Here is a 13087-nt window from a genome sequence, read left to right as displayed (position 1 = left end):
GCTATCGACCCCCATGCCCTCTAAAGGTCCGTCGAGCGGCGTGTAAAGCGGTGCGGGCGCTGCCGATCCCTAATCGACAGGCTGTTGCTTGAAGAGACTCTTGCCCCGCAACCACTTCCTGTAAGCCTTGTATCTCTTCTTGGGCAGATCCTCATCCGTGACCGTGAGCGGGTTATCCCCGATCCTCAACAGATCCCAGTACGCTGTGATGTCCTCCTCGGGCACAGTGCCATTGTTGTCTGCAAGGCCGTCTGTCTGCCAACTGCCATTCAGGTAGTCCTGGTACTCGGAGGCGTCGACGTCCTCGGGTGCCTCGTTGGAGATGACGAGGGGAAGGGACTGCGGGTGGCTGATGTACCTTCGGTACTCGTCGGTATCCTGAGCGTTGACGGATGGGTTGAGGGACTCGTAGACGACCTTCTTGAAAGTCCACTGGGCAGCTTTTGACTTCTCCTGTGGGGTCTGCTTACGAGGCGCATCAGGGAGCTGCTCGCCGCTGCCGTTGCTGGGTTCCTTCATAATTCCCTGAGGCACAGTTGGCTGCTTCTCAAGGGCGACGGGCTGAAGCCAGCGCTGGATTGAAATTCCGCGGCTGTCCCCCGTCTTCTCTGTCATTAGCGACTCGTTATTAGCGCCGCCGCCGTTGGGTCGATGAGAATCGTCCTGAGGATCAAGTATTCTCAACTCCTTCTTCTCCCTCGATCGCTTCTTGACGTGAGTCTCCTGTTCTCCTTCATTGCGGACACGGAAGGGACTCAGATCATAACGGCCTTCTTGAGTGGATTTGAAGGGAATATACTTGATGGTAGAGTTCATCTTGTAGGGGAACATCTTGAGGAACGACGACAGGGTGGATGGTCTGTAGTACTCAAGCCAGTAATCATCATAGAACGATACTGGCTTATTTTGCGTATCTTCTTGTAGTGGGTTGCAAGGTGGGAGTACCCGTTTCTGCAGGTGCCGCGGTGTAAACCACCGTATGTAATGCTGTGGCACCTTTTGCAGCCACATTCTTGGATCCGCGTGGTGGAGGTAATAATCGGTTGATAAGTCCCAAAGCATGGGCTGGCCTTGTGCGAAGATGTAATTGCCCAAGAACAGGTTATATGCCTCCTGGCGCTGACTATCCAGGAACGAGTTGTTGTAGTAGCGCTTGAAACTCTCAATCATGTCTCGTGAATGGCTGGTCCATTGGTTAATCTTGCGATACGTCTCCATCGTGTTGACTAGCTGTGATCCACCATATTGCATGGCTATCGTGTCGCCGTGGTCATGGTACATGTGCGTAAAGAGATTAACGGCATCCGTATCGTAGTCAATCATGGTATCCTCTAAGATGCCAAGCGCGTGGAGCTGATGCCCGAGAGCCCTCTTGCCGATCACGAACTGCGCCGCGTTGGTACGATCGAGGCAGTCGATACAGTTTGTCCTAGCAACGCCGTTTTGTACTTGTGTGGGGGTGATCTCCCCATCGCCATTCTGGAAGAAACCCGTAGTGGTCACGACGGACTCAGCAATGCTCTCCAGTGTCCCGATGACATCTTGGTCGCGACTTTTGGCTGCACGACTCATGTCCCAATGTTTCTGGATCATTTTGTGCTCATCTGGAAGAAACTGATTGAGGTAATTGATACAGTTGGTGTATTCGTCAAGCAGTTTAGACTCTCTCGGGTGTCGCTCTTTTGCCTTGACGAGGTTCAAGACATAAATGGGAGACCCGTATCTCTCGAACAGATTATCAAAATGGAGAGCCGCAGCAGTGTAGAAAGGATCTACAAGGTTAAGCTCAATCGGCGGTTTGGGGGTGACGCCAATGTTGTCTTGTGTCCAGTAAAGAGGAATACTACCTCTATGCTGCAGGTATGAGGTGTATTGAGGGCTCGCGAAGAGTTTCGGGCCTGGCGAATGGAACGAGGTGGTCAGGGACTCTGAGACAATCTGCTCGGTCTCTACATCGTTGGCAACATAACCCAGATCATTTGCACCCCTCTTCAAGAACCGAGCTCCGGCAAAGTACCTCGAACGTCTGGCAATAATGGTAATATGTGCAGTGCGTCCATATATCGAGACCGCGGCTTGATCAATGTATCCATGTATAATGGGCCGGCACCAATCGAAAGGCTCGTGCAAAACATCATTTGCGGGCTGCAGAAGATGGTCGTTCCATATGAACATGGAGTTTGAATCTTCGTATGTGATCCCTGGCTGTCCCTTCATCAGCGCCACGCGCTCCCTCGTGATATTATGTTGCAAACTCCGCGTGATGTCGTACGAATAGCTGTAGTAGAACGACCTCGTCAGGTCTAAATTGTTCAATATGCCTAAGAAGCGCGATTCCTCAGTGTTCCGCACATCGGGCCTGAACTTGGCGGGCGTCAGAGGTATAAGCTCGGTTCCGTCGACTTGGTAGACATAATGGCCGCCTATCATTGCCACGGTACTCTTCTTGGTGATCAGGAGCATGTAGTAAGGCCCAGTGAACTTGATGAACCCCAGAAGACCCCAGGCGGTACATCGTTGCTTGATGCCACCAGTACCCTTGTTCCCATCGTCGATGGTGTCCAACAGCGAGTTCATCTCCTTCTGGCTGTAGATGATCTTGTCGTCCGTGATGCTGAGGTCCGAGTCGTGCGTGTTCCGGTCGATCTTCAGAATACGGTATCGTTTTTCTGTCACGTCGCCTCCCACGATGTAATACCGGCTCGCCGTCTCGTACAGTGTGAACTTGTGCATCTTGTGAAACAGCCGCGCCGGGGCGCGTTCATCCTCCGGAGGTGTTTCCTCCCTGGAGGCCGAGTCGGGACTGCGCGTGCGGACAAATGGTTGGGCAACGGCAGGTTCCTCGTCCGTGTCATCTACAGCAGCTCTACCCTTTTGCGCCTGGGCATTCTGGGCGAGTGTCTCGCTGCTAGCGCTGTTCTGGAGCAGGGGGAATACGGGCGGCCCTGGTGGGTGGTCGCCCGATGGCTCTTGCGCCAGCTCGCCAGTCCCATTTCCATTTCCCTGGATGGGCGCATCTGTATGCTGGCCACCATTCAGGCTGCTGGCCTTCGGGGTGCTGGCTTCGGTCGCATCGCCCATGATGGGTAGTTACGTCGCCGTTCTGATATTCGGCGGATGTTGTTGGGCTCGGTGGGGACGGCGAGCCCGGGGCTCTGTCACTCTGCAGCGCGCCTTGGATTCATAGCAGAGAGCTGCATGAGCTCGAGCAGTGGCTGCAGCTGCAGGTATCAGGGCGGCTTGTTAAACTTGAGAGGGGTTGTTTCGTGGTGGCAGCCCTCCGTTGCTTGGAGTTTCGGTTCTCGCTCAAGCAGGATGATGTAATCGCTATTCCGGGGACCTATCAGATATGCACCTAGTGATGTTGTGCAACTATACAAGCCGTTTGGGGAGATTTGGTCTTTGGCTCATGTGGGCAGCGAGACCCGACCGCAAACAATCCCAAAGGGGTACAACGAATAGGTTCGCTACGATCTTGATATGCAGCCTCTTCAATCTCATCAAAAGCAATTCAGGCCACAGGAATTGGTTCGATTCAGCCAACGAATGTATCACTGCTTCCAGGAAGCTACATCCCACCAGGCATTGTTCTCTTACTCACCGAAGTCACTACATCATAGCATCCCACTTTGGTCATGGCGGGACGATTTGGGCCCTGTCCAGTTTTCTGAGCACGAGGAATGTCTTTATCGGCGACTCCGGTCTGAGATGTTTCTCCACTTGCCTCGAGGTACTTGGTGCCAGGTCTGCATGGTCAAGTGCCCATCGGACCCTCGTCGTGAGGTCATTCTGAGAGTGCATCGCATGCTTAATCTCCTTCAAACCTCATAACTTCTGTGAATACATCGCAGTCATAGTTACTTAGGTATTTGAGGCGCAGATCCGAGGTCGGGCCAGGAACGGTGTAGTACATCAACCTGTTGCTTGTATGTCTCCTCGATTTCAAACTTATTCTCGAAGGATTTCCTCTGCTGATTTAGGCATGACTGCCTAACCACCATACATCATCCTCACGCTTGCTTGTTCAAGAATCTATATGGAAGTCCTAGATCTAAGAGAGATATACCTTCACACGTGACACTCGTGAGGTCCTACGATGGGTAGCTGAACATCTGTAAGTGACCAAACCAGCGGCCCAGGTTGGGATTTTGGCTAGCTTGGCTAGCAATAAGCAACAACCAAGTCTTCCACGGGTGACTGCAAGAAATTGCTTTTCTCTGTAAAGAAATACTCAAAGGTTCCTTGCGAGATGAACCACGATTGCTCTATCGCTAGCAGGTCAGCTGTACGACCCGAGCGTCCGGCACCGATTGCCATTCTGGCCATCTTGCATATCGGAAGTATTCCGGTTCCAACCTACATCCGCCCGAGCTTGCTGGCAGTCTGAAGTCGGCAGGCAGCGGCTCCAACGACCCTCGCAAATCCCAACAAGGAGGTAGGCGACCCAAGATTGCCTTGAATGACGTATCTGTCCTCTCAACTGCCGATTCTTCAAGCCGAATCAAACGTGGTTGGTCTGTCGTCTTGTCTTGGTCACTGGCGAACTCGCCATGGCCGTTATGATAAGTCAGGTAACACAGTCCAGAAAAGTTGTTCTATTTTGGGTCTACCTCTATGTACCATGCTCTCTTTCTCATAGGAAGGAAATACGCGGGAAGGCGTTGTATGGTGGCCCATCCCGCCCCTTCAGATTACTTATGCCAAGTTTGATACGGCAAGTTGCGACCCATTTCAAGCTTCTACCGCTAGATTTCAATCATGATGCTGCGTTGCCCGGAAAGCTTTTGGGCATGGCTCATTTCTAGACTGCCTTACCAGATGATTGCCTGATGTCCAAAGGAGATTTCAACTTGTCTGCGAGGTGACGCTGACTTACCCCGAGTAAAGGCTGCGGAACAACCAATAGTTCCCAACTGCGAAGTCTTGGATGTACTGCACCTGTCAAGGTAACTTCTAGAAAAGTTCCCAAACATACTCGATAATGCACAGACCACGATCAGTATCAATAGGGCAACCAATACCTAAGAATTCATTGTACTCGCATACGTCATGGTCCGTTCCAGCCCACACTCCGATCTGGTTTAGGCCCGGGCCGAAGCAGCGTCTTGCTCCTGGACTGAGGACGGAAGTAATACGGTACCAAGCACCAAGGCTAGTCCATCCTCAGCCAATATACGTATCCTGTACCTGTTGACCGACGTCGGGGGGCTTTGAATAGTCGCCAGCCAACCCCTTGGAATCTTCCCGCCCTACAAAACGATCCTACTGATCATGGGAGCAACATGACTACAGAAGCCGGTCTCAGCACCGTGGAGGTCCAATCCTTCCCTGCTAAACCCCTGACTCGATGTCGATCAACGTGTTCTTCGAGGGTCGTTCCAGTTCTACAGCATCAGCCGCTTGCTCTGACAAACGGCTGGCGGCTTCTGTTCAGCCACATAAACCTTCTGCGCAGGCACCCCTGATCTTGCGGCGCCGAGATACATAGGCAATATCTACCGGCTTCTTCCATGAGATCAACACAACTAATGCAACTTGGGACTGATCTTATCGGACTCCTACCGCAGCTATCCCCTTTCTGTTCGCGGTCACGTTGCAGGTATGCGAATGCTTCCACCTTGCCGTCGATCGGCAGACTTTCCATATCACGTGTTCTGGGATCTATAAATATGAGACTCCGGGCTCTTGACGCGTTCCATGCTAGCAGACAACTATCATGAGAAGAGAGCCTAGTTTGGATCTTTATCTGCATTCTAGATACACACTCAACCGCTGGCACAGAATGAGATCAGGTGCAGGTCAGGTCTCTCAGAAATTGCTATACACATACGGCAATCCAGCAACATGGCCGAAGAGGACATCATTGAGATGAATACGGCGGTTTCATCTGTAAGATTGACCCTGCCCCCATGTGTTGGCGTACGAAACAAACGCTGATTTGAGTAACCACAGGAGCCATCAACAAGTCCAACATCAGCCCCGGCCCAATCCCAGTCGGCAGCTACTTCGGGCTCCAGCGTTGATACATCCCAGAATAACGACGTAGTACACCATCAGGCATCAAGGGCCCAGACAACAGAGCGGGCCCAGCTCAACGGACAGCCGGATTCGGCTCGCTCACAAACGAGCCCCGGACAAGATCCCAACTCCTTTGGTGCTACAGCAGATAACGCAACGCGAGTGGCATATGCGGCGCTGACACGCGTCTGGAATCTGCGGTACCAAGTCCGGCAGCGGGAAGGGCTGGTCATCCCACCGGCTGAGCCTCGCCGTGAGACGGCCATGGCGACGTACCACGGGCAGTCAATGACTGATGGCCCGTACCACAACGTTCGCGCTGTTCGCCAGGGGCAAGCCCAACCCGGAAAGCCCCTGACCAACGGGGACCATACACATGGCCAAGGTGATGATGAGAGTAACGACGGGTCTGTAAGCAGCACGGGCGCTACGGGCAACCAAACCATATAGAGGTTGTTGGTCAGTATGAGACCAGCTGGCGCATCAGTTTCGCTTTCTGTCACGGCGGTCGTCTCTTTTTGGTTCAGGATGAACGAGCCCAGATTGGATGGTATCAAGATTGTGTTTTTTGAAGAGTTCAGTTTCTAGTCTCACATATGGCTATCCGTCGCGGGCAGACTATAGTCTACAGAGCCACAACGGCATGTTCTATCGGATCCCTCTGTGCTTCCCATGCTAGCCAGTCTGATGTCGTCGTTCTGTCTCAGTGTTAGCTGTGTAGTGAAATTCGATCCTGCGCAGTCGTGTGTGATTTCTCCTATGCTGGCAACAACGTTGACTTTGACTTACGGTAATAAGCCCATTGCATTGACCTTCCAGACGCCCAGGGCCAGGGCGACGATCTGCATGGCGACGTAGGCCAGCTTGACCTGCAGCATCTTGCCGCGGTTGCCGTCGCTCTCGAAGCGCTCAAAGGCCTGGTTGGTGGCGAGGATGCCCATGATGGGGTTCTTGAAGGCCATGAAGACCATCATGATGCTAAAGATCTGCAGCGAGTTGCCCGACATGTACATCATGATGGCCGTCATGGGCAGGTTCTTGACGGGGGCCAAAGCAACCTCCCAGGCCTTCTTGAGCTTGAGCGTGTCGGTCTCGGCGGCCGTGGGCGGCTTGCGGGCCGGGGCGGCGGCGGGACCCTTGGACTGCTTCTGTGTGCGCGTACAGGCGCGTTAGCCCATGGGCATGAGAGGTGGGTAAGTGCCCGGGAAGCTACACATACCTTGCCAGAGACGGCTTGCGAAGGGAAGCCCGGAGGGTCTGGTATGCTGCTGTTCTTGGATCTCGGCTGAGGTGGGTGTTCAAGGTCAGCAACCCACTGTGGCACCGTGTTTTGCGACATTTTGCTCGGGAGAGTCGGGTTCGACTGAGGCGCAGGTACGAGCAGTAGCGGTACTGTAGTCGTCTAGCTTCGGTCGTGATCGTGGGCGTGACAAAGGCTGCAGAACGTAACGCGACGTTGTAATCTGGCACGTCGAGTCGAGCTATTCAATGAATGCAGCCATGGGTAACGGTGGCCGTCAGCCAGTTTCTCCACCAAGACCAGGGGGTGGGGATTTGGGGGCTGGGCCCACCTGGAGCCGCCGCTTGGCCGCCTGCTGGAGAGCCAGGCAGGGAGCCCAAGAGGCCGCTGAGCCGTGCACCTGTGCCTCTGTAAGGCCCGCCGTCGTGTTGAATTACAGCACTTTGGTGCCCATGCTGGCACCGCTATCAGCAGCTGGTTGTTATCGCCAATCGATCCCCCACCCCACCCCACCCGTCCAGTGGACCCCAGCTGGAGATTGGTGAGATGCAATATGGCGAAAAAGGGGTGCACCACCAGCCGGGACGAACGGTCTTTGGTGGAGTACCACGGGCCCGGAATCGCGACTTCAACCGACCGTACGTTAGGTATTCCATAAGGGGGGAAAGCCTAGCCTTGTTGCCCGCGACAGTGACAAGAGCTGGATGAGCATCCCAGGACAAGACCAGGAAAATACCAAGCCAGACCACGTCGCCCATCGACCCATCCTCAGCCCGTCCCCGATTCCCGTTCTCGACCGACCTGGGGCCTGGTAACAGCGCGCGCATGTGACTGCGTCCCCGACCTTGACCCCTCTGATATCCATATCCAGATCCTACGATTGGGCAGCCGGCCACCCAGAATCTTGCTCCGCTGCGTGTCGCGCGAGGAGGGGCTTGTTCCTTGTTCCCTACGTTAGCTGTCAATTGCAGCCAGCAGCCCGCACCCAGACAGCCAGACAGCCACGCCTCGCTCCCATTGCTCGGCGCATAGCCCGACCTCGTTGGGCGACACGGAGACCGGGCAGGCGATTGGCGCACCCGAGACAAGACCAAGCAACGGGGAGACGCCCGCGAGGAGGCACCACGTCTCTACAGACCAGACACACACATACATCCGCACCCACACTCACACCTCCCGTACGCCATGTCGAACCCCCAGGGTGGAGGCGACTCCAAGCTGTTCGCTCGAGTAAGCTTGATCCTTTCCATTACCCTCTCCCACGAGATGCGCACGCCGTATCTGTCCTGCGCTGGTATCCCACGCAATACCCCATGATCTCCTTGCTTTGCTATTTGATATACCCCATTCTGTGGTACACTGCGACCTCTCCATTCCACCCACGCGACACCTCCCTGCACCACCTGTGCTCGGCGTTCATGAAGCGCAAGCGCAACCTCTCCAACCGTCCCTCGAACACGAGTCCCGAACTACACTATGAGCCTTGTCGCCTCTCCCTTCGCTTTCTATGGCCATGTTCCTAGCATACCTCCCTCCAACCTACTCACGCCCCTTGACTATGCAGGGCAAGGTCGCCGAGCTGCGCCTCGAGTTGAACAGCGGCGGCAAGAAGGACAAGAACTTTACCCAGAAGAAGATCGCCCTCAAGAAGATCGTCGCCAACATGACCATGAGCAACAACGAGATGGTCTCGCTCTTCCCCGACATCATCGCCTGCATGCATATACAGAGTTTGGAGATCAAGAAGATGTAAGGGACCACAGACGACCACACGGGGAGACGTGGGCAAGAGACGGCCCGACGGCTAACTGTTTGCGATAGGTGCTTCTTGTTCCTGGTCAACTACTCGAGGATGAAGCCTGAGATCGCCGTCAAGGCAATTCCGGTGCTGGAACAGGTGCGTGGGACTGGGATAAAGCAGTAATACTGTCAGAGATGCCCAATGTAACTGACCCCCGGCCCAGGACATGCAAGATTCAAACCCGCTGGTCAGAGCTCTGGCTCTGCGAACCATGTCGTACGTCCATGTGCGGGAGTTTGTGGAGGCTACTGTCCCACTGGTCAAGCACATGCTCAGAGACTCGGACCCGTATGTCCGGAAGACGGCTGCCTACTGTGTCGCCAAGCTCTACGACCACGATAAGCACATGGTGGAGCGGTCAGACTTGATAGAGAGGTTGAACTCGTTACTCAGGGACGACAATCCGACGGTCGTGGCTAGTGCGCTCGCCGGCCTGATGGACATCTGGGAGAGGAGCGATGCGATCAAGCTCACTATCGACTACAGCAATGCCTCCAAGATGGTGGCTATCCTTCCGGACTGTTCGGAGTGAGCATTCCCACGAGCCGCTCTCTTCTTGAATTCCTACTGACATTTCGCAAGATGGGGTCAAACATACATCCTCGAGGCCTTGATGTCCTACGTCCCGCAAGAATCAGGGGAAGCCACTTTGTTGGCCGAACGGATAGCGCCGCGGTTGTCGCACTCGAATTCCGCAGTAGTCCTGACCTGCATTCGGGTGATTCTCTACTTGCTGAACTACATCGAGAACGAGAAGCACGTTGCTGCGTTATGCCGCAAGTTATCGCCGCCCCTGGTCACCTTACTTGCCAAGGGCCCCGAGGTCCAGTATCTCGCACTACGAAATGCCCTCCTGATTCTGCAGAGGAGACCTGAAGTACTACGCAATGATATTCGCGTCTTTTTCTGCAAATACAACGACCCGATTTATGTCAAGGTCACGAAACTGGAGCTCATCTTCATGCTTGCAAACGAGAAGAACATCGACGAGGTTCTCACCGAATTGCGCGAGTACGCAACCGAGGTCGATGTCCATTTCGTCCGCAAAGCTGTACGCGCCATCGGAAAGTTGGCCATTAAGATTGAGCCCGCTGCCAGGCGGTGTATCAACCTTCTCCTAGAGCTGGTCGCTACCAAGGTCCCTTACATTGTGCAAGAAGCTACCGTGGTTATCCGAAATATTTTCCGCAAGTATCCCAACCAGTACGAATCCATCATCGGTACGCTCTGTGAGCACCTGGACTCGCTTGACGAGCCTGAGGCCAAGGCAGCCATGGTCTGGGTTATTGGCCAATACGCTGCGCGCATCGAGAACTCGGACGCTCTGCTCGAAGACTTTTTGTACTCGTTCGCTGAGGAGCCCGTCGAGGTCCAGCTTGCTCTCCTGACGGCAACTGTGAAGCTCTTCATCCAGCGCCCCACGAAGGGGCAGGACTTAGTCCCCAAGGTCCTGAAATGGGCTACGGAAGAGACTGACAACCCTGATCTGCGAGATCGTGCGTACATGTACTGGCGACTACTGTCGTCAGATATGAGCATCGCCAAGCAAATTGTCATGGGTGAGAAACCACCCATCACAGCCGAGTCCGAGAAGCTTGACCCGCAGACACTCGAGGAGATGTGTCTCAACGTCGGCACACTCGCCACCATCTACCTCAAGCCGGTCCAGACCGTCTTCCGGTCTGCCAGGCCACGTCGTTTGACAGACAGCCCTGCACTGCAAAAGGATAAGTTGCCAACAAGCCAGAACCTACCACAGTTCGAGAACCAAAAGCATCTCAGCATGTTGGGCATGGGAGGACAGCCCGCCGTCGTGCGAACGTCAAATCAAGGCGGACTAGCAGGCTTCGACGGTGACAACTTCAATGGCCAGCCCGCAAACGGGAACGGCGGCGATCTGAATCAAGCTGTTAACGATGCCGATGCCTACTTTGCTGGCTTGGGCTCGCAGCAGATGGCCGCCATGGGCATCCACGATGCCCAGGATGCATTTGGCGGGAATGGAAACGAGGCCGGCTACGTCGTGAACCAGTATGCCCCACAACAAGTTTTCAGGCCGGCGCAGGGAGGCGGCAGCAACGGAGATCTGTTGATGCTCTAGAGTCCCGACTGCTCAATGTCTAGCACAACTTAATATCGGAATTTTGGGGATCAGAGCATATTATTCAATGTTCATATTGGAGGCGGACCATTGACTGTCAAGATATGGAGCTGTTACATAGCATGGATGGAAGATCAAAAGCAGACTAAATATGCAATCAAGACCGACATGATTTGACAGCTGGGCGTGAGATGTCTGTGTGTGAAGCACTGTAACAGCTAGTTCGACTTCATTCCCGTGGCATTCCTCATATCGCTCAGGTCTAAGTCTTGGGTCTTAGAGATGGTATTGTTTGAAGCTGGAGCGACTCTCAAGCCCAACAACTCAGCCTGACTGCAAGCGCCAAGAGAGCCCCAGTGCATTGTGGTTTTGGGTTCAGTAGAGTCTACATAGCACGCACCAACAAGACAAGTGTTTGCTTCTATGAGACGTCCATAGGGGCATGACGAGGCCAGTATTCGGGTTCTGTGGGACTGCTGAACTACCATATTTCATTCCGTGTGATGCATGATGCATTTCATAACAGGTGCTTCTCTGAAGCCAATCCGAACTTTGCAGTCTTTTATGAGGTTTCTTCTGCGAGACCACGATGAAATCCCTCGTTCATAGATCATTCCAGTCTCCCACTCCACCCTTTCATTCCACATGGCGAAGACTTCATCCCTTCAAGTATACCGCGTTTGGTGCCACAGGCTCTAAAGCACAAAGGCCAGAGCCCCAGCCAAACCCACCAGTGCACCCATCGCCTGCTTGGCCGTGGTGGGCGCCACTCCAGCCGTCGAAGCCGTGGCGGAAGGCGTAGCCACCTCGGAAGTAGCCGTGCTTGAGGTAGCGGTAACAGCGGTGCCAGTGCTGGTGCGAACGGTGGTGCCGTTCTTGAGATCCGGCAGGCCGGTGCTGTTCGAAGCGCCGCTTGGGGCCATCTGGGTGGTGAGGGACGACGACGCCGCGATCGGCGCGGCGCCGTACGGCATGCTGACAGCCATTCCCGTCACCGCGGTGGTCATGGAGCCCTGGCTCGCCACGGTCATGCCGACGCTTTGTGAGGGTGGCGCGACAGCCGCCATGGAGACCACGCTCACCTCGCCCGTGTACGTTGTCAGGCCCGCGGAGCCGGTGTCCGCCGTTATCGTGGCCAGCGTCGTGTACACCGTTTTTGACAGCTGGCCCATGTTGCTGTTGTTGTACAGGTAGGTGCTGTCTGAATCTGAGCCCAGGCTGGCGGCAGCACGGGGGAAGGCCGCGTCTGTGGGTTTTCCGGTGACGGTGCTGGGGTTGTAGGTGCACATGGATGTGCCGGTAGGGCACGGGGTCCAGAAGGTGACGACAGGTGAAGTCGTGGTCTCTTCGGCAGCTCGCTCTACGACACGGCCGGTACGGATATGCGAATCGTCAGTGGTAGTGGGATTGTAAGTGCACATCGAAGTACCCGTAGGACACGGGGTCCAGAAGGTGACGACTGGTGTAGTTGTAGTCTCAGCTTCTCGCTGAGCAATTCCAGCATGAGCAGTAGCATGAACGGCACCGGAGTCAGTAGGCGTGGTGACCATCGACGGATTGTAGGTGCACATGGACGTGCCGGTAGGGCATGGGGTCCAGAAGGTCACGACCGGCGAAGTCATGCTGCCACCATCACGCTCGATAGCCTGGACGGGGGCGTGGAGGTCAGACGCCTGAGCGGCCTGGGTGGCAGTCGTTGGGTTGTAGGTGCACATTGAGGTACCAGTGGGGCAGGGAGTCCAGAATGTGACAACGGGGGAGCTAGTAGTCAGTTCCAGAGAGTCAGTGGTCGCCATGACTTTGCCGTCGCCGCCGTTGGCCGCTGCGACGCCGGCAACGGCCAGAACGGTGGCGACGTGAAGCATCTTCAGCACCTTCATCTTGTGGTTATGGTCAGAGAATGACAAGATTCGGTTTTTGCGGAGAT

The 13087-nt window shown here is 54.8% G+C and overlaps 5 protein-coding genes across 5 annotated transcripts; 2 read left to right on the top strand and 3 right to left on the bottom strand.

The window, feature by feature from the left end:
• Nucleotides 1-69: 69 nt before the first annotated feature.
• On the bottom strand, nucleotides 70-3081 carry JN550_002064 (uncharacterized protein; the record flags this gene model as incomplete). The annotated part of the gene is made up of 1 exon (XM_049313318.1): nucleotides 70-3081. The coding sequence occupies one exon, from the start codon at nucleotides 3079-3081 to the stop codon at nucleotides 70-72; it is 3012 nt and encodes a 1003-aa protein (XP_049176125.1).
• A 2763-nt stretch (nucleotides 3082-5844) lies between these two features.
• JN550_002063 (uncharacterized protein) lies at nucleotides 5845-6468 on the top strand (the record flags this gene model as incomplete). Its single annotated transcript, XM_049313317.1, has 2 exons — nucleotides 5845-5889; nucleotides 5953-6468. 2 exons carry the CDS (start codon nucleotides 5845-5847, stop codon nucleotides 6466-6468), a joined length of 561 nt encoding a protein of 186 aa, XP_049176124.1.
• Nucleotides 6469-6643: 175 nt separating this feature from the next.
• Nucleotides 6644-7357, bottom strand: JN550_002062 (uncharacterized protein; the record flags this gene model as incomplete). Its single annotated transcript, XM_049313316.1, has 3 exons — nucleotides 6644-6716; nucleotides 6808-7166; nucleotides 7238-7357. 3 exons carry the CDS (start codon nucleotides 7355-7357, stop codon nucleotides 6644-6646), a joined length of 552 nt encoding a protein of 183 aa, XP_049176123.1.
• A 1459-nt stretch (nucleotides 7358-8816) lies between these two features.
• JN550_002061 (uncharacterized protein) lies at nucleotides 8817-11160 on the top strand (the record flags this gene model as incomplete). Its single annotated transcript, XM_049313315.1, has 4 exons — nucleotides 8817-9007; nucleotides 9080-9155; nucleotides 9223-9587; nucleotides 9642-11160. 4 exons carry the CDS (start codon nucleotides 8817-8819, stop codon nucleotides 11158-11160), a joined length of 2151 nt encoding a protein of 716 aa, XP_049176122.1.
• A 695-nt stretch (nucleotides 11161-11855) lies between these two features.
• JN550_002060 (uncharacterized protein) lies at nucleotides 11856-13040 on the bottom strand (the record flags this gene model as incomplete). The annotated part of the gene is made up of 1 exon (XM_049313313.1): nucleotides 11856-13040. One exon carries the CDS (start codon nucleotides 13038-13040, stop codon nucleotides 11856-11858), a length of 1185 nt encoding a protein of 394 aa, XP_049176121.1.
• Nucleotides 13041-13087: the final 47 nt, after the last annotated feature.

The sequence above is a fragment of the Neoarthrinium moseri genome, assembly GCF_022829205.1.
Source record: "Neoarthrinium moseri strain CBS 164.80 chromosome Unknown scaffold4_Wmoseri_CBS_16480, whole genome shotgun sequence".
Taxonomy (NCBI): Eukaryota; Fungi; Ascomycota; class Sordariomycetes; order Amphisphaeriales; family Apiosporaceae; genus Neoarthrinium; species Neoarthrinium moseri.
This window is presented reverse-complemented; position numbering and strand designations above follow the sequence as displayed.